The following is a 27,840-nucleotide window of genomic DNA, read 5'->3' on the forward strand; positions in this document are numbered from 1 at the left end:
TATGTTAGTGAGTGAAATATAGGTCAAAATGCATAAGGTACAACCGTCCATATCCGTACTACGGGTGTTTTATATTTTCATTTTATGACCACTATTTCATGAACTTTGGGTGTACCTCAACATTTTTGGATTACTTCCGGTTTAATTTAGGTTTCCAATAGTTTCATTTATGTCTGAGCATAGGATCTCCCCAATCACCACAGCGTATTCGTCATAGAAATGTAGTAAAATTAGATATTTACGTGAAACAAGCCAAAGAAAATAAAAAATAGATCATGTCACAGACAACCAGGAACCTAGACATTAGTCCTTGAACTTTTCCACACCGAGCAGAAGTCGGGTACTCAGAGCAACGTTGTTGGTGCATGTTGCAAGTTATGTCCCTTTGTAGGTATATGTAAAGCCATGTATGTAAGCGTGTATGTAATATCTAGTTTTCTTGTCTAGCGCAAGTTAACACAAATAATTCGGACATATATAGTGGCGTTTTATTAGTTATGTGTTGCGATCTACAGTTATGAAATATTTGTAAAAGCCAGTGTTAATAAATTGATACAAAGAGGATATTTTGACATTCCGCTTTTCCTGAGATCTTTTTTGTTTTTTCATCGATATCGTAATATGAACAGTGGCACTCAAAGTAGAGATAAGACAAACTTTTCAGTAATTTGTGTTCATCAGTTTGGTCTTCCGTCTGTCTGTTCTCGTGTTATGTGTGCTCCAGATAATACCCGATTTTAACAAAATTTTGTGTGCAGTTTACTTTGTTTACCATCAGATCAAGTCCCATAACTACCTATATTCATGCCAAAATTTTGCATATTAAGAGCGTGACTTCTCTGACTGAGGCTGTTTACTCACACTCTTTGGACACGCTGTGGCTGAAATACTGCCAATGTGGCGTTAAACCCCTAACACATTCATGGATTTTGGTTTGTCTGAAAACCAGGGCAAATGGTTGTTTTTAAAGATAGTCTTTTTCACACCACTTACAGTTTTGCACCTTTATCAATGTTGATTCGAAAGAAATATTATGAACTACAGAAATTTACACATTCATACTGTTAAAAAGATGATACCGATGCAAGGAATCTGCTGGGTAGAGTCAACACCTTGTGGTTACCAGATTGTTTAGCCATTAGCAATTCAACCGCTGACCATTCGGATGGTTTAATGCACCATCCCCTTTCTACACCTGTTCATGTGGAAACTGCGTTTCAGGGGATAAATTCGGTTCATTAGGAGCGGGTATATAGTTTCGGGGTTAGAAAAGTTAAACTCGGACAAAATGATGTTTGAACTGAAGAAGTGTCAGATTTTAATGGCGATTTTAAGCACCATTCAAAGAATGAATCAATTGATGGACAGAAAACCGGATGACTGCATTCCACCGTCTCATACATACTCTTACATGAACCATATTCAGACACAACCAAAACAATACAGGAAATTCAAAAGTTCGTTCCCCCTGATCAGTCATTCCACTTAACCAAGTTACATATACCTATTTATATTGACTGATGTTTCATGGTGCTCAAGAATGATTGAAGTTACTCAATTTAGATATTAAGAACAAGACGATATTGTAAGATGGCCCATGCTAATACCCCTTCAATACCTAATGGAACTTCATGTACCAGGGGGCAGTTCACTTATAATATCGCCCTCGTTATTTCAATAACTTGATATCCAAAGGCAAAGAAATACATAATTCAGTGAGTATACTTTAGCACGAACACTTTTTGCACGTCCTCTTCATATACAATAATTTGGCCTTTTCTTTATAAGTCGATAGTAGAAATGCGAAATGACTTCAAGGCGCAAGTGATTGAAATGAAAGATTCGAAACTGACATTCGTCTACCAGCCGTCAATCAAGGTCATTTCCCAAAACGACGTGTAACACAAACCACAGAAGAAGTTAGAAAGTATTAAAGTTCGAAAATAGGACGAAATCATTCAAAGAGATGCAGTTTCCAATGATGTTTGAAAGACACAATGTATATTTTAGGCGACAGAGGGAATTCAATATTCAGTATTTGAGAATTGGCCTTGCGATTATTGACCAGGAACGTCCTTGTTGGTTGACGGCTGGTATACGAATGTCTGTTTCAACGCATAGATTCAAATCGTGTACCTTGCTAGAATATCAGTTGTCGATAACAAAATAGGTGTCTCAGTTGAGCTTTGATTGCAACTGTTCATATATCCAGCAGGGCGATCTAATCCAACACGATGAATACCCGGCCGAAAGCCTCGCGCTAAGCGGATTCAGACACAATCATGAAACAGATCGCCAGAGATTCTGGACGTTCTGTCTATATTTATTTACAAGAGAATTATACTCATTGTAAAACTTAAGGAGACTGGGAACAAATGCTTTCTTGTCCCTGACGTTAATATAGCGGTGACCAATTTTATTAAATAATGTCAAACACTGTCAAAAACAATTTCATTTCTACACGATGATCAAAGATACAGATAAGATACAGATGTTGACAACAATTCTTATCTGCTCTGTCGGTTGTTGATTTTAGACTTACAGTCAACACAGAATTCACTGTGCATTAAATTGTCCTGATCTATAACAGATCAGGCTGGGTAAAATATTTGCCGATATGAGTGAATTAAAATCTATCTGTCCTTGTATATGGCGGTCCTCTTATATTAACCATAACTGCAGCTTAGCACTGTTTACGTAGAAAAAGTTACAACACCCATATGGTTAACTTCCTGCAGCATAATTTAGTCTGAAAACATGACAGGAATGCGGTCACTTATATTTTCCTTTCTCTTAAACATTGTAAAATCATAATATTGATGCACACCAGATTCTTTGTGTAAGGAGGAAATGTCAGATACGAACTGATCGGCTTTTATTGTCGCTTTCGCTTCCCCTTTTTCTGTTAGGGGCTGTAAAGTTGTCGTAAATAGCATTCAAATATTGAATAGAAAAAACACGAAATTTATCGTCCAACTTTCTAGGATAGGAAAAAAATGTCTGTTTTAGTAGAATGTCTTAATACGCAAATCTTCTTCGTTTGCTCGTGTTATATTTTTTGCAGGCCTGACAGCAAAGCTTCCTGAAGCCTCTGAGCTGGCATAATCGTGCTGTGGTTCGCGTGCGGCACATCTTAGAGGAGTCCGTACACTGACCAGTCTGAATTTCTGAAACCAAACAAATGGTCATTTCAGACTACCAGAACAAATTACCCTGAGAATAAAGACAAGCACCTGTTTGTCCAGCATACAACTTACTCCAGAATAACAACAATAAAATTACAAACTACATTTTGAGTAGTCAGTACATTACTCATTCATAGATACATGAGCATGCAAGGCAAATATATTCACGGCTTTGCAAAGGTTGATCATAGGTATTCCTGGAAACATCGCGGTAGCATCACCTTTGGCATATTTATATGAGACATTATAAATCACGAATAAGTTTAAATCTACCTAACGAGCAGAAAAGTTTGGTCTCTATATTTTAGAATGTACACTGACAAGGGAGTAAAAAAAACACAAAGAACCCAATGGAAGACACTCTCAACAACCATTTGCGTCCACTATTTCCCATCACCGAATCCCGCCGTTAATTGTGCAGACTTACTCCGACAAGGACTTTGCTCGCAGGTCTGTGTAGTGGACGGGGGAACACCATCACAACTGAAGTACTCAGTCGGCTCGTAATATTCACAGTTCACACGGCGTGTCTGGACACCAGTGCCGCAGGTCGTCGAGCACTGGAAAAACAGATATACACTGATGAAGACCATGTCTCGTCACTTAGTTCTACAGGCAATGGAGGGAGTTTACAAACTATCATTTCAAATCTCCGTGGATTTACTGAATGTGATGGGATAATAAAAACCCGGAGACACAAATCCCACGGAAATGATTTCATCCCATGAGCGGCGATAGAATCACTTTTCCTAAAATGTTTGCATGGTAGAGCTTGTAAATGGCCGTCAATAGTCTATAATATCGTGCAGACATCATCAGTCTGTCCTACAAATTTGTAGAGTTGTTGTCACAGTATGAAGAATAATTTAATATTTGTTTATGGCAGAGATTTCGCTGATTCCTTTGTTTTTCGCAAGCGGAGGGGGGAGGTGGGTGCTTGCACATTCATCAATTTAAGTGCATTGATTTTGAAATATTCCCAGGCTTGCTCTGATCGGAAAGCCAACTGAGTGGAATCTCACGCCCTTGGTCGACTTCCCTATAAAAATTCCAAATGGTAATTAAATGCTTACATCATTTGGCATTACACAATCTACAGACACACCGCTACAAATGAAAGGCAACAGTTCTTGTTTTTTACGTATCAGGTGAATATACGTTTTGTTGTTTGCACCGAAGGACTGTTACACGCCCTTGGTCCACCTCCTATAAAAATTCCAAAGGTAATTAAATGCTTACATCATTTGGCATTACACAATCTACAGACACACAGCTACAAATGAAAGGCAACAGTTTTTTACGCATCAGTTGAATATACGTTTTGTTGTTTACACCGAAGGACTGTTAGACGCCCTTGGTCCACTTTCCTATAAAAATTCCAAAAGGTAATTAAATGCTTACATCATTTGGCATTACACAATCTACAGACACACAGCTACAAATGAAAGGCAACAGTTTTTTACGTATCAGTTGAATATACGTTTTGTTGTTTACACCGACGGACTGTTAGACGCCCTTGGTCCACTTCCTATAAAAATTCCAAAAGGTAATTAAATGCTTACATCATTTGGCATTACACAATCTAAAGACACACAGCTACAAATGAAAGGCAACAGTTTTTTACGCATCAGTTGAATATACGTTTTGTTGTTTACACCGAAGGACTGTTAGACGCCCTTGGTCCACTTTCCTGTAAAAATTCCAAAAGGTAATTAAATGCTTACATCATTTGGCATTACACAATCTACAGACACACAGCTACAAATGAAAGGCAACAGTTTTTTACGTATCAGTTGAATATACGTTTTGTTGTTTACACCGAAGGACTGTTAGACTTACAACATGCGGGTAAGCAATCAAGGGGAAACAACTCGCTCATTTACTCCTCCAATTTGTTCACGTTTTGTTGAGGTCAGTTATTACTTCATATTTCATGAATTAACCATACAGATTGCAGCGGAATCATCCGCTTCTGAAACATTATTTACCCTATTGCAAGACAAGTTTGCCAACAGAAAAAATATAGAATTCAAACCGAGAAGCGTCTTAGAATTTTCATCAGTAAACTATACCAACAAACATTAGTTGTTTTCTTTCATAAACTGCAGCAAGTTTGCATGTCTGTTTACCTACTTAAACAATGTGACTAATACACCTATACAGGTGTTTGGGTAAATGGCGTTGTTCGTGCAGAAAATGTTTCTGGTGGAAATTGTGAATTTCAAAATGTCAAAAAGAGACCCCTTACCCTGGACCAAGCGCTCTTAACCCAGGTTCCTGTACAAGGGACGAGCAGCTGACAGGGTCTTGTGAGATTTCCGGGCTTCTTGACCCGGTTACACTCAGTAGCGTCCACTTCTTCCTCCCCGCCATCGGGTGAGACCTTCTGGCACACTAACCCTTGCTTCTCCTCTCCACCATACCCACATTCTACGGAACAGTTTTGCCACGGGCCCAGTTCCCACCTTCAATAAACGTTTATGCAATTAAAGCTCTAGAAGAACGTTTCAAAGTAACAATATCCATTCTCCAGCTTCGCGCCCGTATATCAGAGTTTACCTTCAGATATTACATCTAAGATGATTGTTTGAAAATTTGTGCTTTCACCTGTTTTGTTACCTTGATTCGGTAAGTGTGCTGAAACACATTACCATGGTGTATAGTTTAGACTACAAGTGTTATTAGTTTGCACTAGAGATCACTCCGTCAATTTCTTTATTCCACTGGATTTAGTGGAAAGCTAACGTGGAAAATAAGCTCAGGAAATGTGGTATTTCAGCACCATTTCCCAAACTTTCAAGTCTGTGTCTGGCTCAATATCAGGGTAAATAAATACATTTTACTAATGTTGTTTGCAAATGAAGACAAACATAGTAATTTGGACTTCGAATTTCCAAGCTGGAATATTATGCAAGCACGGTATCAGTGAAAATTCCCTTGTACGTTACCAGTCTGATTTTATACAACTGCTGTTTTTTGTGTCGTATGTTTTAATTGCTAATGAACCTAGCTTTAACTCAAGACCTCATAGCCTGCACTCGTATATCAAACGTCAACCATAATGGACAAGACCTATTACCAAAACAAGGTCAACATAAACCTCAAAATAAGTGAATTAAGCAAGAGCAGAGAACAGTTTTCAACGCTGCGTGATAGAGTAGCGGAATTCCGTCAGCGCGTGAATTCATACGTATCCAAATCATGTAATTTATAAGTTTAATATATATGTATATTATCTGAGTTTGATTGCAACTGTTCATATTTCTAGCGTGGGGATTTTTTTCAACGTGATGCATAAACATCGCCCATCGCCAGACTGAGCGGAATTACTCACATTTACGAAGCACAGCGCCCGAGACTCTAGACACTCCGTCCATATTTACCTAAAAGCTATATAATCTCATTGTAAAATTAAAGAAACTTAGAGTGGAAGCAATTCCTAGAGTATCACTGACACACTAGTTTTCGAAGTAATAACTTTTGACTGAAATCGTCATTCAACACACATGATCTACCAAATGCTATAAGGCTGGATATGTAGACGTCATATACAGGACCCTTTGGTATATTGCTATGCAAATGACATTGACGACTGTCCTACAAATCTCCCGTCTGACGCTTAAATTGCAAACTCAGATTGTCCATTTTCATGTCAACTATCCACAACTAGATTAGCTGATAGCAGTCGGAATTAGGCAAAGAAGATAATGCATTGTTGTCATACTGGGCGTACATTGCTTACTTATAGGTGAAGCAAGATTTTCTGTTGCAGGGTGCACTGGGCACTTCAGGGGTCTCTAGGTGGCTGCAAACGGAATCTTCCACGGTCGAATTCAGATCAAAGTCCTTACACGCAAAAATCGCATAGAACGTACCTGTGGACAAAATCAGTGTGTCACCTTTAGGAATAAAACAACACCACCAAGATTTATTTAATATCAACAACGTCATTAATATTTACAGAATCAAACCCCTAACTCACGTTGTGATATTGTACATTTCTACTACTCCTTATCATTGATGAAGGTGTCATGAACAAAAAATATCCCCAAATCGTAATAATTAAATATCTATTCTTTGGTAATATATGATTGTTTTCCCTTCTATATGTAGTCAGTCTAACCAATCAATAAATCGCCCAACAATCTTTGGCAACTTATCATTTCAAACGTTACCTTTCTATATCAAATGCTTTACATCGTAAATACACATTTTTGTACATTTTTTCGCTGCGTGCAGTCGCTGAGACGGAATGTCTACTGGTCCATGGCACACCAATGGTTAACATATTGCCCTAGCATTGCCTCACCTCCGCCGCATGTCTGACTACACTCTGACCACCTGTCAAAGATCCAGGCCACGTCACGGGTCGGTGTCCACGGAGCCTCCTGCTGACCTTTCCCCGATTCATTGCTCAAACCTTCCTCCTCGCTATATTCATCGTCGTCAGTTCTGTTGTCCCCAAAATCCTCGTCCGACGTATCCATCACCTCATCCTCATCTTCATCCTCATTCATATCACCTATCGTGGTCGCCTCCGCCAGTCTAGTCGACTGGGTTGTTGACTGTGTCGTCGAATGGGTTGTCGACTGGCTCGTGGAATGCTGGGTACTCTGTTCAGCATTAGCCACGGTGTACTGAAAGCTGACAGCCGTGGGTCGGTATGTGTCCGTAACATAGAGCTGTTTGAGTAAGCAAACAGGGCCGTCATGAGGTATACTTCATTTTGATGACATAACGACCTTTATGGAAACTTCTTCAGTAAAAGATGATGAGATATGACAACATTAAGCAAAAGTGATATCAGTGATGGTTATCATAAACTTATTAGCTGTATTTTTCAAAGTATTATTGATTAGGCTACATGGAGGTGACGCATCCATTCCTAAATGGCAAGCATACCAGAAAGTAGTGTGCAAGGGAAAGAGACAAGAGGATGTGCCGGATTGTTCAATTCCTGTGATGAAGGTTATCACTCACCAAAATTTCGAAGTCGTTGTTCAATGGTCCTGCACTCTTCAGCGACTCCTCATATCCTCGCCGGGTGTACACGAAGCGAGCGCCATTTACCACGAACTGTTTGGAGTTATCTGGTCTGTTCTTCTTATTCACATACACTTTATCGTTTCTTATATCTTTTACAACTGCAAAGCAGTAAAATGGTCAAAATGCATAAATGACAGTATTAGCGTACACTTAAATTAACGTTTTTAAGTTAACTTTTTGTACTTGTGACGATCTGTGTCCCACGATTAAGTCCATTTGTAATTAGATATCTGTATAAAAAGTACAGCTTTTTTTGTAATGTTACTTCATTGCTATCGCTGTTCCCATTTATACGACAATGACCATGTGGCCGAGTTTCTAATTCGAGTCGCCATTAATGTCACAATCTGGTTATGAAAGTGTATACAGCTGTATTCTACTATATTCATTCCAACATTCGATATTATTGCGGTACACGGAGGGCATCTACAGACATACTTAGATGTACACTAATCACATAATCCTTTAATTAACAGTTCCTTTTCAAACCCGACCTTACCAATGTCATCTGCCGATTTCACAGTCTCCGTTATTTTGATGTCCCTTGCTCCAGTTGGTAATGTTGTTACCTGTTCATACGATCCATACACTGAAAAATAAACCGTGTAAAGTGATTTCCCTTGGTACACTAAACAAATAACAACATTAAATTTAATTTCACTGAAATTTTAACCGCCTATTTAGGTTGATCCGATTTATGGAAACGCGACCGAGTGTGCAGCTTGATTAGTCTCTTACCCATGCCACGAGGCATTCTGGCGTGCTCTTATGAGGTATGAGGTATTAGCATGTGATGTGACTGTAAATGCCTTCTTAAAAACTGAACAAAAAGTGTATCCCACTTGATCTGCTTAAAACACAGTGACATCTTGTCGTTAATTCTTACCATATATGATCAGGAAATTGAAATATAGTACCTAATGCACCTCTTGGATCATAATTTCCCATTGTAATATAAAACTTTTCTCGCCTAAAGTAATTTGAACCTTCTCTGTGTAGTCAGTGAGATCTGTGGTCAATTTAACTTGGACCCAAGACGCCGCAGCAGGGGGAAACTGTACCCCAATCTTTGTTTCCAACGGATATTTTCCCATTGCTACAAAACTTCAAATATTCAAAACCACTTATGAATGTTTCACTTACCTTTCTTTTTGGGGGTTTTGTACAAATCTTTGACCATGTGACAACTGGTACTTTTTCCGCCACACACTCCGCATGCGTCAAACGACTTCTTGGACCGTATCTTTCCATCACATCCTACGCGCTGTTAAGACAGGGAGACTATTAAGCCTTTATTAAGAGGGTAAATGCCTTCCGTCTAAGTTTCCAAAATAACATTGCTGGCTTCACACGTAAGGCTATGTCAACAATTAGTTTGTGTCAGTTTGAAATAAACGATGTATTTTTGTGTTTTCTGACATATATGTATCCTGAAGTTATTGGCAAAGCAAATTTGTGTTGTAAGTTGTAGTCAGTTTATCTTTTGGCTTAGCGGTGATCCAAAACCTGACCATCTGAGCACTATTGTTACTTACAGAAGATTGGTTGTCCTGCCTAATATGTCCTTGAACATAAACCCTTTCCACCATACTTACACGACATCTCCCACGAACGCAGATGTTGCCCGCATCTTCGTAAGTACACCGTATACCGTCTATCACGTCTCCGTCTGTCTTCAAGATGTCCCCTGTTTGCTCTGACACGCATGCCACCTTACAGTAGCTAGACACTACAAGAGAGACCAAGTCTGGGGTGAGATTTAGAAACTGCTTTACCTTCTTGCATATCAATAAGTTTTAAATAGCATCGGGAATAGAATGATATTGACTTGATAGGCACCAGATGATAATCTGAAATCAACATTTTTATTTTCGAGATTCAATATGTGATACTACTTTTACTCAGTCAAGATCACTGTCTAGTAAAGCTGTTGTTCCTAAACAATATTATTCTATTCAAATATCCACATGTTTTAGAGTGCTAAATGTAATGTCTCCCAAGCCTTTAAACGACAGTGCCAATAATGGTTAAAGTACATTTGCACACCGGGTCAGCGATGCTGTTTTTTGTTGGTTGCGCCCTTGTGGTTAGGTTAAACGTGTCCCATTTCCGGTAAGTAAGGAAGAAGCAGGTTGCCGCCATCATGCCTGTGGTGTTCACCATTGTTGTGGCGGGCGGCGTGGTGGGTTGTGGCCTAGATTTAAACCCATAATTCTCTGAAAGTAGCTGTTCAGTACAAGTTGTTGTCTTACTATGGTGATAAACGGACAATTTAGCCCTTACACAACATGGCCGCCACCTGTCTGTTGGCTGGCAGGAAGTACACACCTTTACGTGTATTGAGTGCAAGTGTGACTTACCATCATGTTCCAATACAACACAATGGAGAGGACAATTTACTTACATCAACACCGTGAAATTCTTGCAAGGTATGATTTTATTTTGTGTTTTGCCAAAATAGGCAGAAATTGTGTCTTACATAAACCCATCAGATGCGAAAATTATATCTTAGATGCATTTCAATTTATCTGTGATACATACATACTTTACCTTACAATGTCCGCGGTTCAGTGATCTGTGTCACCTGGCCTGAAGTCTTTTTCTGTATTCTGTTGTAGTCAGTTAATCATAAGTTGTCTGATAGGATTAACATATGTACTGTACCTTGGCTTGTTACAAAGAATGCCTTATAGAATTATGACCTGCTAACTATCGGTTTAAAGTTCGAAATACAGCTGATCAAATCCTACTCTTTAACTCGGTCTACATATACGTCCCATGTACATTACTTTAGTGTACCTTCCTTGTATCTGCATGTATATCCAAGGATCAGATATAATACTGTACATGAAGCCGCGCCTACGTACAAAACATTACCCATCATCTATGTGGGACCTCAACTTGATCCTAGTTATCAAGGTATCAGTTTACTCACTTTCACCTTACAAATGCATGATGGGCGACACCTTCGACTACCTGTAATAGGTTACACATTTACTCAAATTCATCGTCTTGCAATGAATTTGAAATGAAATACATGACGCCTTACTCATGTTCATCGTCCTGTAATATGTGACGCTTTACACATCTTCATTGTTTTGTGTTAAAAGGTGACATGAGTCACAATAAATTGCCCATTAACAGATGGCGACACATCTCACCATCACGTCTTGTGGTAGATGGCTACACCTAACTCACGATCATCTGTCCCATGGTGGATGGCGACACCTAACTCATCATCATCTATCTCGTGATAGAAGGGGACACTCACCATCATCTTCGTGATAAATTTACCCAACTTACCTACATCTGTCTCGTGATGGAGGCGACATCTAACTCACCATTATCTGTCTTGTCGTCTGTCTTGTGATAAAGACTAGGTCTCAAAACCATCTGTCTTGCGATAAAAGACAAGGCCTAACTCACCACCATATGTCTTGTGATAGAAGGCGACCCCTATCTCACCATCATCTGTCCTGTGATAAAATATGAGGCCTAACTCACCATCATCTTGCTGGTACGGCATCCAATTATGCTGTTTGTCTTCAGGTATTCCAAAATTGAAATTATTGCACATATCGGCTCTTAAGTCTCGTCCTATCCCACATGGCTGAAATTTTCCAGACACAAAGGAAATATCAGGACATCAGGACATCACTCCTAAGTCTGTGAACGTTTTTACCTCGTCAATAAAACTGCGTTCACTAACTAGTCAGTGTTGCATTAGACAACTCAATCCTGTACAGGTTTGCTAAACTTTGAACATGCTGCGAAATACCCTAGACAGGTATGACAGGATGACAATGTCACTTTACTCCAGGAGTTTCAAACCAGTTGGTAGTGCTCGGTCAAGTGAACAAGCGTAGTATTGATAAAAACTGAGTGATAATTTCACTAGGATTCATATTTATTTGTTTATTTGATTAGTGTTTTACGTACTCAGGAATATTTCACTTATACGACGGCGGCCAGCATTATGGTGAAAGGAAACCAGAGCCCTCGGGGAAACCCACGACCATCCGCAGGTTGCTGGCAAACCTCCCACGTACGGCCAGAGAGGAAGCCAGTATGAGCTGGACTTGAACTCACAGCGATTGCATTGGTGAAAGGCTCCTGAGTCATTACGCTGCGCTAGCGCGCTAACCAAATGAGCCACTAGGATTCCTAGATATTGCACTTACCACATCAAGGTTGCACGTTCTATACTGCTCAAAGTTTCCTTCACAGGACTTTCCACCGAACGCTGGACTACACAGAAAAGAAACAGATGAAAAATAATAATAGTTTACGAAAGATCAAGATAATGGTAAATAATTAGAATTTTATACAATGATGCCCACATGCCTGTGCCCCCCAAATTATTGGATTTTGAAATTCTTTATTTTCTTTAGATCATAATGGGCTCTTTTACGAAGTCTTTTTACATAGTGAAAAAGTCGCTCATCTTTGTCTGTCATTTAAATGTCAGGCCCCCAGTGTTACATTTGGAACCACGACTTCTAAAACTCGGCACACTGACTTCTGATCTTTTATATTTTTTTTGTCAGTTTTCGTCTCCGTACCCTTTTAGAGGGAGCATGTCGCTGTTACGCCTCTTTACTGTTTAAACCCCATGTTTCAGCCACCCAAATTTAAATGTCTCCCCAAGAGTACGTCTCTGGCTATCTAACGTCACACAGCCTTCAGAGACTCGGAGTCGCTTGGACACTCGCCAAATGTGTTAGGGTAAGTTGATACAGCTTTCATGTTTACCATGTCACCTTTACGGGTCTATACCCTTCAGTGGCCATCTCTCGATGCCCGAAATGCTTGAGATCTCATCTACGGCATTCTTGAGTCACGGAGCTTCCGGTGCCTAGGCAGCCCCTGGACATTCGCCTAATGTGCTGCGATAGATGTCCCTCCCACAGACCCACTTTTAATTCCCTTTCGACGCCACTGTTATATAATGTTAAACAGATGATCGTTAACAAATGTATATCTGAAACGATTAGCTCTTTTCTTCAGTTTATAAATTATTCGGGTTCACTTTGGCTGGGTCTGTTGGAACTCACGCCGGATTGTCACATCGTCTATGCCGGTATTTGATTCCGATGCCACAAGGTGTGGAGCAATGTCCCCAATCGCCCCACGACGACCAGTTACCATCCTCGGGGATCACATCATCCTCATACTGACAACGGCCGCTGACACAATACTGAAAATTGAAAGTACCAACAAATATAAAGGTTGCTTCTACCTTTACACGTGAAACATGACGTTTATTACTTGTCTGCATTACTCAAGAACAATAATCCCAGATTTATTCAAGCAGAGTTTACTGTGTAACAATATGCACAAAGCATAACCTTAGTCTACCAATCCAGAAGACTTTACTAATTTATTTATTAACATTTAGACTTTTAAAATCTAAGTTCACGCTTTATAGGAACCAATATTAGTGGCCAAAAAAGAACATCTATAAAACAGACGTTGCCAAACAACGTTACATACAGGCAGCAAACAGCTCCACAAACTAGCATCTTTCCTCTCCGCTGACGTTGGGGATAATTGGTTATTATTATGCAGGGGTTCCAAGTTTCTAAGACAGTTTTCATTTCGAGTATTCCTTTAAGCTGGCACAACTCCATGTTGTTAGTAAAATTCAAACTGACTTAACACGAGACATTCCCTGTTGTTGAGAGTATAAGAGGCTGTAGCATTTCCGATTATCTCTTCTTGCCAACAACTTGTGTATTTAGATCTACCGCAAGAAATGACTTTGGGTAATGCTGTGGACAATGTTATTTCTCCCGACAACATTTATATGGTTTAGGTTAGCTTCGATTAAAAAGCTTATTGTTGTCTTTTCATTTCAGGTTTGGAGTCATGCCAACTTCATGTTCAGCCTGTATTCTGAGTAGTAAAAATTCCCCTTAGGGTTAGGGGCTGTATAAGCATCCATATCTATTACATTAATATGGCGCTTTTATGAACAGTTGAAATCGAAGCTCGACCGACATACTATGTTTGTTTTCGAACTGGAAAGTGTTAAAATTTGAATTATCAAGCCTTGAATTATCCACACAATTCTCACAATACTGGTGACTTTTTCTGTCTTACATGGTACCGTGTAACTCTATTTACTGTTTATATGTTATTTCTTAGATATTCCTTTGGGAGCTAGTTTATAATATTTTAGACTGTTTTGGAAATGGGCTTTGGGATTATCGACTTTGAACGCCTTTCATAGTTTACGAGTGATATACGAATATGGGACTTGACGCTCAGACTTCCTCGATATTATGGATATAAAGTTAATTTCGGTAGGTTTTATACGTTTTAACTTGTCTAGCACTTCAAAACTGTTAGATTAAAACTGATGAATTAACAATAAGTCAGTATGAATTATAGGCAAAATAAACGCTTTGCATGCAAAAGACTATACTGTAAAAATGTTAGAAATTGGAACACAAGGAAGAATGCAGTTCATCATTACGTATGGTGCAGGAAAATTGTAACATACAACGACCGCACAAAACACGCACACTCCACACTACTAAGGCGTAACTCAAGCTAACGTCCTCTACTGAATTAGTCCAAGTACATGTAAGTCATTGTCACTCCGGAGCACGACAAAATTCCCCGTCGGACTGCAGGGAGTCCGTGGTGGGATGGGGTCTAACATGTACCTGATTCCTCCGTCTCACCTTCCTCTCTCTCATACGCCATCGCTGCCAGGGACCTACCTGAAGGTCTCCACACTTCGTACCTTCCAAGGGAGGCCCGCCTTTTGTTTTACATAGCAGTGGGCGGCGCTTCTCCGAGCACCAAAGCATAGGACACTGGTCTCGATGATGATACTGGGGAGAGTGATGAAGACAGTCTGTCTGAGAACGATATAGCTGTATGGCAACATGACATCAAGCAATCGCTCTGTGACTATAATGTTTGTTGTTTCAAACATTCATCGTTTCACGAGATTCTCGTAGATGAAAGTTTTTGCCAAGTTCTATGAAATCTTGCATTTCTTGCATTTTCCATACTTTTCTTCCATATTGTGATAACACACCTTACACGTTGCATAACACGACCTACACAGTAACAGTTTCTTTCTGGGCATTTATCATTTACAAACAGTATATTTTGGTAAGTAAGGCAAGGTACAATAGGATGGTTTATCATTACAAGGCTACAAATTTTTTTGAATATTTACCGCTGTAAATTTCTTTTAAAACTTCTGCATCCCTAAAACACATTCCAAAGGTATACGTACAGCTTCACAGAGAGAAAACTGTTCACCAAATTCCTGACGACACTGTTCATCCAAAGACCAGATCTTTCCCATCGGATCCGGTAACTTCTCCCACTTCTGCTCTCCTGGCTTGTCGTCAAGGCACGTTATGCCTCTGAAATTGGAAACTTTGATCGTGCATCTCAGTGGCATAATGGATGTAAAGAAATCAACAGTAAGGGTGACCATGAGAAAACAATTTGATTGAGCAAAGCTTTCCGACTCCGCTAGACAATTAAAGGTATGACTACTGCAGGGATAGTGTGTAGTAAAGGAACTAGTACGGTAAGGCGGAGAATCGGCCCCTGATAGGTAAGATAAGAAAGTGTAAATTTCAAAATCCCAGCACAGTTCTGTTAATTTCGGAATCAGAAGTATAAAACTTGGTCGAAACACTCATGAAAGGTACAATTCCATAAAAGAGATTGTTGCTTAGTGATAACCCTCCAAAATTGCACTTAAAACACCAATTTTTCGTTAAAACGAGGCACTTTGTTTTTAATTTACAGTATGAAGATCAACGTTAACCAGAAAAATATCTTCATATTTCTTCATGTGTGTGTTTCTACCTGTTGCCAATGGATTCGTTTTGGTCAACGTTTGTCTTCATATGTAAAACATAAACGTTATAATGTGATGAGTTTTGTCATAATTTAGTAAGTTTAAAATCTGTATTTCTGCCGTGGTCTATCGGGCATCCTCCACTGTACAGTGGAGTAACGAAGTCACTGCGGAGAAAACGTTACATATCGGAGAGGAGTTCGAATCTTTGTGATTCTTTTGTTATTTGGAAACATACTTTTGTGTGAGTAAAGATAAAGGCCGCAACTATAGCGACATCATACGTGAATCCTGGTTAAGAATACATGTGGTACACTAGCTAACATTAATATTAACATGTTATGCGTAGAGAAAGTATAAGGCTGACAGTTACATTTGCTATATATTTATTTAATCTCAAAAATTTTTCAGAAAGTTACATTTGTAGTGCTGTGATTTTCATAACTGTACAGTGTCGAATGCGAAAAAAAAGATATTTCAGTGTGACTGGAGCTGGCTACAGTTTTTCGATTTTATGACCTATACATCGCTTCAGTGCATGTTTGGAGCTATATTCGCCGTATGCTTGACATACAACAGGAAAAGACGAGTAAAACAGAACTAAAAAAAGTAGCCTTACGTGCAGCTATCACCCACAGCTACAGTCAGTTTCACTACTCGGGGTCCACAGATTCTTGCACTGGGGCGGATTCCCCGCCTTACCATACCACGTCCTTTGTCATAGAGACTTTGTGAGTCATATTTTTATATGTTTAGTAATGGTGTGGAAAGATATGTGATATGGCTCACCTAATTCTCCCAGTCATTTGAACTCGACTGCACTCTGTCCAGAAGTACCGATTAAAGGCAGATTCCATAAGAGGTGCCATGATACTACCGTGATAGGATGGCCCATGGCAACTGTTACCTTGTCCGTCGTGAAGCAGTCCAAACCTGATGCGAAATGATAAGTTTTGAAGTTCGTAATTCTCAACCATATCTACAGGTCACAAACTTTTACCTCAAAATGGCAAATATCATTTATTTTCGGAATTTTAGAGAAATATAACAAGATATAAATCTGTTTTTAATAGACATGGCATCAGAAATTTTGACAAGGAAACGACATTATCTGATCATATATGAACATAGCTTAGCTAGTGTGTAAGCGTGGAAAACATGTTCAGTTTGATGCTATATAACTGCCACCATGGCACAGGACTCAGTGAATGGATCCACCACATCCACTGTCCTTCCACCCAACCTTTCACCTGACAACGTTACTTTTTCATTCCATTTCCGGTGGTGACGTTATTACGTTACAAAACAATTGAATATTTGTGACCAATTTGTGGGACATCCGGTTGGCCTACTTACAACAATATTGATTACGATTGGTCACGTGCGTGTTCTGGATTGACAGTTCGGAAAGGTCTATATAGGATATATCTTACGTGTGAGCAGTCTCGTGGGCCATGACAAATCCTGAGCTGAGGCCTTCATCTTTGATAATGGCACAACTCCTCGTGGGGTAACATAGACCTGTCACCGGGGCGTAACCTGGAAACAGAAAAGAAGCAATGGCGGCCGAACTGTTCTAAGCTAGCAACTACCCGCTGGTTTACTGTGCATCCAGAACGCTGTCTCTTCTGTTAGCTTTATATAATGCCTTCTTCGATTCTGTGAAGTATTAAAGTGAACAGACTTTACGGTGTGCCACTTTATCAGCCTTCTACTGTAACGCTAATTTTTAAAGGAGCGTTAAAACTTTGTGTCAAAAAACAAGTTTGTATATACGCTATTTTAGTGGGGTATTTAGAATTTCCTTGATGACTATGTCTCTGAACCTTACCAGCGGGTCCGATGTCCTTCCTGGTGACGTATATGGCAATGTCATGATTGCTGGGATCGTTAGGGTCATATCTATTCTGCAAACTGGAGGCCCATCGACAAAACAGCTGTAGCGTCAGTGCTATATGGTTGTTCCTCCTTACCATCGGACGGGCCTGAAATATTGAATGTACATTATCATATACTTCAGATTATTGGAATTTCACAGGTTTCTTGAGTTGTATACATTTTAAAGTATATTTAGAGTGCATATCAATGAAAAGTCACTGTTTTCACTGTTACTCTTTTTTATATTGGTTGGATTTGTCCTTACTGTAGCGTCGTCCATGACCTTCAGCCGAACGAGAACAACTCTGATATCAACGCCTAGAGTACCGTGTTGATAGGCCATGTTCATCTGAAATGAGACCAGCAAACATGTTCATTACACCCTTAAAATAACATGTACTAAACACGTTTAATATTCTATAAGCCTAGATTGTTGGTCATGTACAGGAAAGATTTCCTAAATACCTTTAGGTCTGTTTTGTTATGATAATTCGTGAATGATTAAATAATTAATAAAAATAATTACCCAAACACATTTAATCCCTAGATTGTCTCAATCTGGTACCGGTGTAAACCACAGATTGTTAGTCATGTATAGAGAATATTTTCTTAAAGCGTTCATACACTTACTACGATCAACCTAACTAATACAGATATTATTTTATTCATAATTGTACTTTCTACATTCCGCATCCACAGTAGATACTGTTCATAGTTGTACTTACTACATTCAACAACATCAGTAGATACTGCTCATTGTTGTACTTACTACATTCAGCATCCCTAGTAGATACTGCTCATTGTTGTACTTACTACATTCAGCATCCACAGTAGATACTGTTCATAGTTGTACTTACAACATTCAGCATCCCTAGTAGATACTGCTCATTGTTGTACTTACTACATTCAGCATCCCTAGTAGATACTGCTCATTGTTGTACTTACTACATTCAGCATCCCTAGTAGATACTGCTCATTGTTGTACTTACTACATTCAGCATCCACAGTAGATACTGTTCATAGTTGTACTTACTACATTCAACAACATCAGTAGATACTATTCATAGTTGTACTTACTACATTCAGCATCCCCAGTAGATACTGCTCATTGTTGTACTTACAACATTCAGCATCCCCAGTAGATACTGTTCATAGTTGTACTTACTACATTCAACAACATCAGTAGATACTGCTCATAGTTGTACTTACTACATTCAGCAACCTCAGTAGATACTGTTCATTGTTGTACTTACTACATTCAGCATCCCCAGTAGATACTGTTCATAGTTGTACTTACTACATTCAACAACATCAGTAGATACTGCTCATAGTTGTACTTACTACATTCAGCAACCTCAGTAGATACTGCTCATAGTTGTACTTACTACATTCAGCATCCACAGTAGATACTGCTCATTGTTGTACTTACTACATTCAGCATCCCTAGTAGATACTGCTCATTGTTGTACTTACTACATTCAGCAAGCTCAGTAGATACTGCTCATAGTTGTACTTACTACATTTAGCATCCCTAGTAGATACTGCTCATGGTTGTACTTACTACATTCAGCATCCCTAGTAGATACTGCTCATAGTTGTACTTACTGCATTCAGCATCCCCAGTAGATACTGTTCATAGTTGTACTTACTACATTCAGCAGCCCCAGTAGATACTGTTCATAGTTGTACTTACAACATTCAACATCCCTAGTACATACTGTTCATAGTTGTACTTACAACATTCAGCATCCCCAGTAGATACTGCTCATACTTGTCCTTGCCGTGGAACTTGACCACTGTGGAATCACAGGCTAACATCACCTCCAAGTACTTTACGTCACCTGTGCTCCTTTTCTTCCGGAACGATTCTGGTGAGCGACGGACACGTCGGCCTGTTTAGGAAACAGTGGAACTGTTAGGCTGTGATATCTTTGTACTTACAGAGCAAAAGGTTGCACAACAGTTATTAGTAAACGTTTCTTACCGATAGACATCTAACAAAGCGTCCTATTGTGAGAATCTACATTTGACTTTGACCAGGAGTTTCGTGTTTACTACTGTCATCATGTGTTTTGTAGATTTGCTTTCACAGAACATAATAAATAACAAAAATGGTTTTTAGTTAAGACAGAATTTGCTTGAGAGCAAGAGGCATTCACACAGTTACATTATGGTAGAGCGTCCGCTTCGGGACCGGTAGATCCAGGATCAATCCTTGATCGAGTCACACCTAAGACTTTAAAAGAGGAAGTTGTAACTTCCTCGCTTGGCGTTCAGCATGAAGGGGATAGTGCAACGACTGGTTGACCCGTATCAGTATAATGGCTCGGGCGGGGCAGCTTACTTGCCTTCGGTAAGTCGTCTCAGTGATGCAGCACTAAATAAAAGAGCGGTGGAAATCCGTCCTGCAACAAGGAGGCACATTACACGTACATGCACCCTAATGATTCCTTCGTCGTCATATGACTGAAAAATTGTTGAGTACGACGTTAAACCCCAATCACTCACTCACTCACTCACAGTTACATTATACAGAGCTGACATTTCTTTTATACCATCGCATCACATGTCCGTTTTTTGTCACCAACCGTGATTTCGCTTTTTTAAGTGGGCCCGTTTCTGTCTGTTGGTGGTAGTTGTTATGACGTGTCGGTTTTTCTGCTGGTCAGTGGCTGCTGGTTCCAGAGTTAACTCTTCCTCGTCTGTGTGTATGAACCCATTCTGAAGAACAAATGATACGTTGCCATCAGATGCAACGTAAACAGTGTGCAGCAAATTTACACCTTTGCCAGGAAACACAAAGTGCATCTACATCTTATTTTGGTTTAACTTCGAAAAACGAGTTTCTTAAATGCAAGAGCGTAAAATTCTGTATCTTGTTGTTTCCTGTATGTATGTTATTGAAATCTTTCACAGTTGCTTTTTACTTACTCTATAGTTTTACTTTCATTGTCAAAAAGGCTTTTATAACTTCTAACCATGATTTCTAAACCTGAATTTACATCGCAGTATTGATTAGTATAAGTATTTACCAAACGCGTTAGGGAGGGTCTATATACAGAGACATTACAATTGTGTATTTCGAATATCCGATTACTATCACGTGAAAGGTCAAGGTGTTAAATCAATATTTTTAGCGTATACAAAATCCGTTTTCCAGATACTTGGTTCATAACCCTGACATAACACAGTGAACTTAAAATTGTGTCACACATGTGAACTACACGCAAATTTGTATAAATAGACATAGAGAATATCTTTACTATATTTAACCACGGGCATGACATATAGCCGGCCGCAGATACACGCTTTGGCAGAACAGCAATAGTTCGAGGTTCAAAAGTCTTGCTTTGCGAAATGTTGGATTAACCTACATTTTCTTTCCTTTCTTTTGGTAACAATTTTAATCAGATTCTGTGGGTATTTGTTGTTGCTGTGCGCTGGTTTGCCTGGGGGTTTCTGGTGGCCATGTGACCTCTCCATGCCCCTCGGCAGAAGTCGGTGGTCTAGACAAGGGGCTCATTGAAGCCATCTGTTTCAAGACCTGAGTCAGCAAGAGACTGTACACACAGAAAATTATCCTGGGGACTGTCAAATCCTTTCAACAAAATGCTTCTATTTACCAATAGCTGAAGGCCGAGGAAGCAATTTTATTGGCAGTGTGAATTCCATATGCCTGATAAATCTTTTCAAGTCCATGTCAGCTTTTTCGATCCCTAGAGTAGTACACATCATAAGTACATAAACCACTTTAGGAATGCCATATATATAATCATATCCAGTGATGCTACAATACGGGCACCAGTATGGACTATAAGCCACGTGTTGATATCGTACTGTGTATAGAAGGTCAGCCTTTCAAGTTACCGCAAAATTTTTTAATTAATTGATACATTACACCATTGGGCAATATTATTAAACCTGTATAAATGTAGGGGATGTTGCCAAATAAGTATAAGGGAAATGTGTCAAATTATACGATAGTATCAGATGAAAAAATATTCATATTTGCACTTTATATCCCGGATCTTTGTCAACCAGCTCTATGAGTCACACGGTTTGTCAAGCAAACCCCAGCATATATGTATATGTACATATAATTTAATGGCACATATTATTTGCGCATAGGGTATGTCAGTGCATTAATTGAAAATGCGAACACATGCTATTTAACAGCCCGTACATGGTATGTAATCATAAGGACACATGCACTTATTTTAAGGATAAACACGACAAACAGAACCAAAGAATGAACTTGAACTTGATCATAAAGCAAAATTAAACCGAACGGTTTGTTTTATGCGTACATGTATTTAAATTCACCAACTGTATAACTGTAATTACAGATCGCAAGAAATACAAGCGGCTAAGGCTTGGCCATAACCTGTACATTTTTATTATGGTTTTTGGAATGTGTATTTATCGGATAGCATAGTTACTAGTGGCGAAAAGTAACGAGACCAGATCTTGCAGTTAGGAACCTGATGGTATAAATCACAGACAACGGATCTCATATATACACTGACTGGTTGCTGTGCTGTTCTAACCTACCTTTGAGCTTAATGGTTACCCTTCAATTATAAGACGTCACAGCTCATAATTGTGGAAAATATACCATTAAATTGTGCCTATAGAAAGTGTTTTAGTGGCATCATAATCGTCATTTTGGATTCTTCTCTCCGTGAACGTATGCACGACTGCGGAAGTGATGAAATTACTGACAATTTTAGACAGGAGTCTGTGGATTAAAACATTTGATCTGTGCCGACTCTGATATTGTTGAAAACTTTCATATTTTGCATGTCTTTTTCCTACCTGCTCGCGTGTTATCAGCGAGATTATACGAAGATTGTAAATATCGTAATAGCGATCGCGCGAAACATTCGTACAGTAGGTATTGGTACTTACCAGACCAAGGCAGGTGGATAGCCCGACAAATGACTCCTCGTGCCCCATGACGTAACCATGGTAAAAACAGTCTTCACGTACCCTGCCTTGAAAAGTGTAGTTGCCCTCTTCCCACTCTACTATTGCTCCAGGAGAAACCAAGTCCGTTTTATAAAGCTCCAAGCTAAGAGTTTGGTTTCTCCAATCGAGCAAAAGGGAAAGTTTGTCAGGAGATTTGTAACTTTGGCTGCCTAAAAACGGATTGTCGGGTTTGGGGGGAATTATATATTCATCTATACTACCGTTAGCTTGTAATACTCGAGGCACTGTGTATTCTTTCCATTTTATATCTGCAAATATGAAAGAAAAGAAGCGTCACGCTCAGGACTTGAGTACGCCATTATTAACATAGCGTAAAATATGAACTCAGCTGAAAAGTACAGTATCATTGTGATATATAGACATAGAGTAAAAACAACTGAATAAAGATATCTGCCTACTGCCAATCTCAGTTTTAAGCTGAGCTGTCAGAATAGACAACAAATGTCATCAAATGCTACTGATTCGTAATTGGTGATTTCCCCTCCAAGTTGCTCTATTTATTCACCATCTGTTTTTCGTATCGAGTTGGGGTGTCTCACAGAATTGTAGTATTTAGAAATGACGAGATAACCAGGGATATTTAGCTCCGCTCCTATTAGAGGAAATGCGCGGTGTCCTGTAGAGAAACGAGTTTTCCATACAGGCAAATAGTACATCACACGCTCGAGAAAAAGTATAAATCATATGTAACAAGAGTTCGAGAATATGGAGTGATGCCTCCCTTTTGGATCAAGACTCCAGCACTGCACGAGTTTGACATTAATCTACGGGAACACGACGTGTTTGTTATTGCTGACAAACACATACCATAGTAATTAGCAGATGGAAAACATTCGTTCTGAATACGATGAATTGTTGACTCTTTTAAATTGCCCACGCTTTGATCTGGCAAACAACATCCATTAGGAAAAGCCTGTGTATATAAGACTGTATATACAGTTTCTTTATCCTTCCCCTTGTCAGAAATGATAGTCCCAATCGGGAGGATTATAATGCTCAACGCCACGTCAGCATGACCGTGTAAAAACAGCTGCCTTAAATTAAACTATTTATAAGAATGGCCTACCGATGACTCTCGGCTTTTTCTGACTACTTATTTCAGTCATAAATATGCACACATAACAAAAAACACCGCCCCAGACTTAAAGCATATTACAAGCACTTGGGGAAAAATTGTCTGACGTGTGTTTTTCTGTTGTCGTTTTTCACGCCCTATGTTTTGTTGGCCGCTGAGATGAGCCTACCCCTTCAGATATGGCTAGATTGTAGTGTATCACTAAGAGGCCTCCATAAGTATTATCCTCTCCACGCTTCTCAACAGGAGACGTGAACAACACACGATGATACATGGAAACATTGACTCCATAACCAATGGTCCCCGAGAGGGCGACGTTTGGGTTAGGGTGCCCTTAAGCGACAGGCAAATACCAGATAAGTACAAAAATGTGAATCTCTCAAACGTGGCAACCTCAAAAACAGGATAACTGAAAGTAGCATCATGCACGCTGTAGGAGCAAAACAAAGACTGGAATATTGCCAACCTATGAAATGACTAACAGTTGATCCTGATATATAATATATTACCTTTCGTTGAACCTAGTGATCCCTGGGCAACCTGCAAAAGATAAAACCATATGTTGACAGGCTTTGCTCTACGGAAATGAAGAATGTATAAAGTATGAACTATCTAACAGAGCACGGGGAGGTGTGCCCAGAGTGCTAGCTTTGGATAAACATTTACTTTATAAACAATCTGTCACTCTGAGGGATACATACGGTGAATAGCACAACATACTGTTTTAAAAAACCAACAACCTATTGCACAGGTACTAACACACGAAGTAACGACGAAAAATATAATAACTTAAATTTGTCTACCATACATTAAAGAACAAAGTTTTTTTTTGAAAAAAAAATCTTTTTTTAAAAGTCCTTTTTACCTAATTTTATACGTAATGATATGACTTAAGAAAAGGCGATTGATTAATTGCAAAAGTTGAGTCAAATAAGAATATTAATGAGTTGCGAAATCATAATACACAAGGATTGTGAAAATCTGAACTAAACGTAAATCACCTATTCCCAGCAACGTCTTAGGTGTCAAAATAAAACAAGACAAGTTGAAAAGAGCCTCCATTACGCTCTTCAGTTTTTTTGCCTCCGCAATTTTCTTTTCATTTTTTGTGTGTTTTGACAATCAAGTGCCTTATAATATCGAATTTCAGATTTATGTTCGCGTCTCTTATATATACAGATATAAATCTCCACGTAAACAAAAGCTAACAAGCTTTTTAGGGTTATGTTTCGGGTAACTCATGGGAAGCTGACCGAACAACCAAAAACGACTTGGCCAGTTACCTATAATTTAAATATCATTTTGAAATGTCCCGACTTTCAATGAACAATTTTTGATCAGCATTATACGGTTTCCTTTTTATATAAACTTGAAACCACTTTATGATTTTTCAGCATAACTCATAACAGGAGCCTTTGTCGCTTAAAGTTGTTGTTTATGTTACCAAATGGTGCATACATTAAAAACTATGCAAATCAGCAGGAAATTAGGGAATAAAGAGTGAAATTTAAGCCTGGTTGCCTACGCTAATAAGCAGGGATTTAAGGGTGTATTGGCGGTTTGAGTAAGACAGTTGTTAGCACTTATATTTCTACACGTATGCAGCCTGCCATATGCCACTCTGACAAGTTAATGAAATCGTCTTGCGGTGACTGTCGACATGCAGCTCTTCTGATATGTAACCGCATCTTGAAGTACTCCGACCCAGACACAGATCCTTGGGGATGAGGGAGGAGGGTCTGCCCCTAACACAACCCTCACATTGTGGATGTGCAATGTATGGACAGTTCACAGTCTTCCCGCTGATTTTGGTACGGAAAATTGCGTTTATGCTTTGAATAATAAATGTAAAGCTAATTTTGCGTACAACATACATTTATATTTCAATAATGATATTCTTTGACGTAGGCTACTCATTCCATGCAAATAATATAAGCTGTACAGATGTCTGTTTAGTTGCAGTAATTATAAGTGTGATAATATTTTGAAACAGACTAACAGATATCGTCAGTATGAAGAATGAAACAATCACAAAACCACGTACGTCTAATACCAAGTTATCTTAGACCATGTAACTGTTTCGTCACCAACGCCAAAATATTACATTCCAAAACTAAAGGTGGGCAATATACTTAATAATCGGTTAACACAAAGATTACTTACCTCAACAAGGATCAAAAATAAATGCCATTGCAAGATTGTTGATAGAAAGGCGAAGTAAGACTTCATGTTGGTGAACACTTTTACTTCAATGTGTCGGCCAGATGTGAATTGCAAACTGTGGCTGTTTCTCCGTGGACAGCCTATGTCCGATGTACGCTAACTCCTGCCCAGCCGTTACTCACTTGACTGACTGGGAGCCTCTTAAATCCCCTCGCCAATTGTAATGAAGCGATTACTTCCTAACAGGATTATATGAGACCATTGCGCGGAAACGTCCAGTATCCTTGTCGCTTGTTTCTCGGTGAGCGATTGGTCCAGAGGTGAGCGCTTATACATCCCAGTATACTAGATTATAAGATGTATGGAGCCTACAATAATTATATCGTTGATTATAAAAACATACAACACATTAGGAAACTATGGTTTGAGAAGAGGCCTGTTGTAGCTTGAGAAAAGAGAGAGAGCTGACTGTTCCCCAACCCATCACCTCTGTGTCTCCCTGGATAGACAGTCACGAGGCTGGAATAGCGGGGATATGCCCACGGAATGAAGCCCTGAACGATCTAAGAGAACGTCAAATGAGTAGTTCCCGTCGACGTGTCTTCACCGCGCTCTAATTATTTACGACTTCCCACTAAGTCAGCGACGAGACGGCAGAGACGTCCAAATATACAGACACAGTCGGCAACAATCAGCTTCACGCAGGCTTTTATTTAACACTTCATCTTCACACGCCGAAACTGCCAAGAGGCAACTCATTTAAAATCATATCCATATGCTAACGTTCCGAAACTGCAAGAAAATGGCCTGACATGGAGTCATAATTCTTCACGTTTAACTTTAAATACAGACCATCTCATTTACAGCCTGTCAAAATTATAATTAGAACAGTTTGCGAATAACCTAACACTGCTTTTCACTCAATAGCGAAAATAATGTACAGACAGGATAGGCCTAGGCCTGTGTGTTCTTGAAGTTTTTCTGAACACTGGCGGCTCTTAAGTAAATATATACGGTAACACTTTCTGGATATTTATGTGTAATTATGTCCCTGTTATAAGTGTCTACATACCAAGTTTGCTTAATGTCAAATGTTAAATTTCGCCAAATAACAGCAAACAATGGTAATACCTCAAGAGATATAACGGCGAAGTTGCAGGTGGTGCTCATTCCATTATCTCTTTGGCTAATTGTCGTGTGAAGTTGTAACGGGTGCTGATCTCGTCTTCTCAGTGAGTGACTTTTGTGAGGTTGCAACGAATACTGATTCCATCACCTCAGTGAGTGACTGTTGTGAGGTTGCAACGAATACTGATTCCATCACCTCAGTGAGTGACTATTGTGAGGTTGCAGAGGTGCTGATTCCATCACCTCAGTGACTATTGTGAGGTTGCAACGGGTGCTGATCTCGTCTTCTCAGTGAGTGACTTTTGTGAGGTTGCAGAGGTGCTGATTCCATCACCTCAGTGAGTGACTATTGTGAGGTAGCAGAGGTGCTGATTCCATCACCTCAGTGAGTGACTATTGTGAGGTTGCAGCGTGCGCTGATTCCATCACCTCAGTGAGTGACTATTGTGAGGTTGCAACGGGTGCTGATTCCATCACCTCAGTGAGTGACTATTGTGAGGTTGCAACGGGTGCTGATTCCATCACCTCAGTGAGTGACTATT

At 39.4% G+C, this 27,840-nt stretch overlaps 1 protein-coding gene across 2 annotated transcripts; it reads right to left on the reverse strand.

Annotated features, from left to right (window-relative positions):
- Window positions 1-1,373: 1,373 nt before the first annotated feature.
- LOC135482002 (A disintegrin and metalloproteinase with thrombospondin motifs 14-like) lies at window positions 1,374-26,637 on the reverse strand. 2 transcript variants are annotated; one of them, XM_064761811.1, is made up of 23 exons: window positions 26,171-26,637; window positions 24,517-24,547; window positions 22,852-23,180; window positions 20,532-20,664; window positions 19,681-19,835; window positions 18,209-18,292; window positions 17,897-18,050; window positions 17,499-17,604; window positions 16,855-16,998; window positions 15,487-15,619; window positions 14,903-15,073; window positions 13,286-13,428; window positions 12,413-12,479; window positions 11,736-11,841; window positions 9,827-9,960; window positions 9,375-9,495; window positions 8,731-8,820; window positions 8,166-8,329; window positions 7,495-7,867; window positions 6,928-7,060; window positions 5,434-5,650; window positions 3,613-3,745; window positions 1,374-3,167 (listed from the first exon to the last, which is right to left on the reverse strand). In XM_064761811.1, the coding sequence occupies exons 1-23, from the start codon at window positions 26,234-26,236 to the stop codon at window positions 3,019-3,021; spliced, it is 3,336 nt and encodes a 1,111-aa protein (XP_064617881.1). In that variant the 5' UTR covers window positions 26,237-26,637; the 3' UTR covers window positions 1,374-3,018. The 2 variants fall into 2 exon arrangements, with proteins under 2 accessions (XP_064617881.1, XP_064617882.1); XM_064761812.1 differs by having other exon boundaries at window positions 14,960-15,073; window positions 26,171-26,636.
- Window positions 26,638-27,840: the final 1,203 nt, after the last annotated feature.

Source organism: Liolophura sinensis, chromosome 1, assembly GCF_032854445.1.
Source record: "Liolophura sinensis isolate JHLJ2023 chromosome 1, CUHK_Ljap_v2, whole genome shotgun sequence".
Classification (NCBI taxonomy): Eukaryota; Metazoa; Mollusca; class Polyplacophora; order Chitonida; family Chitonidae; genus Liolophura; species Liolophura sinensis.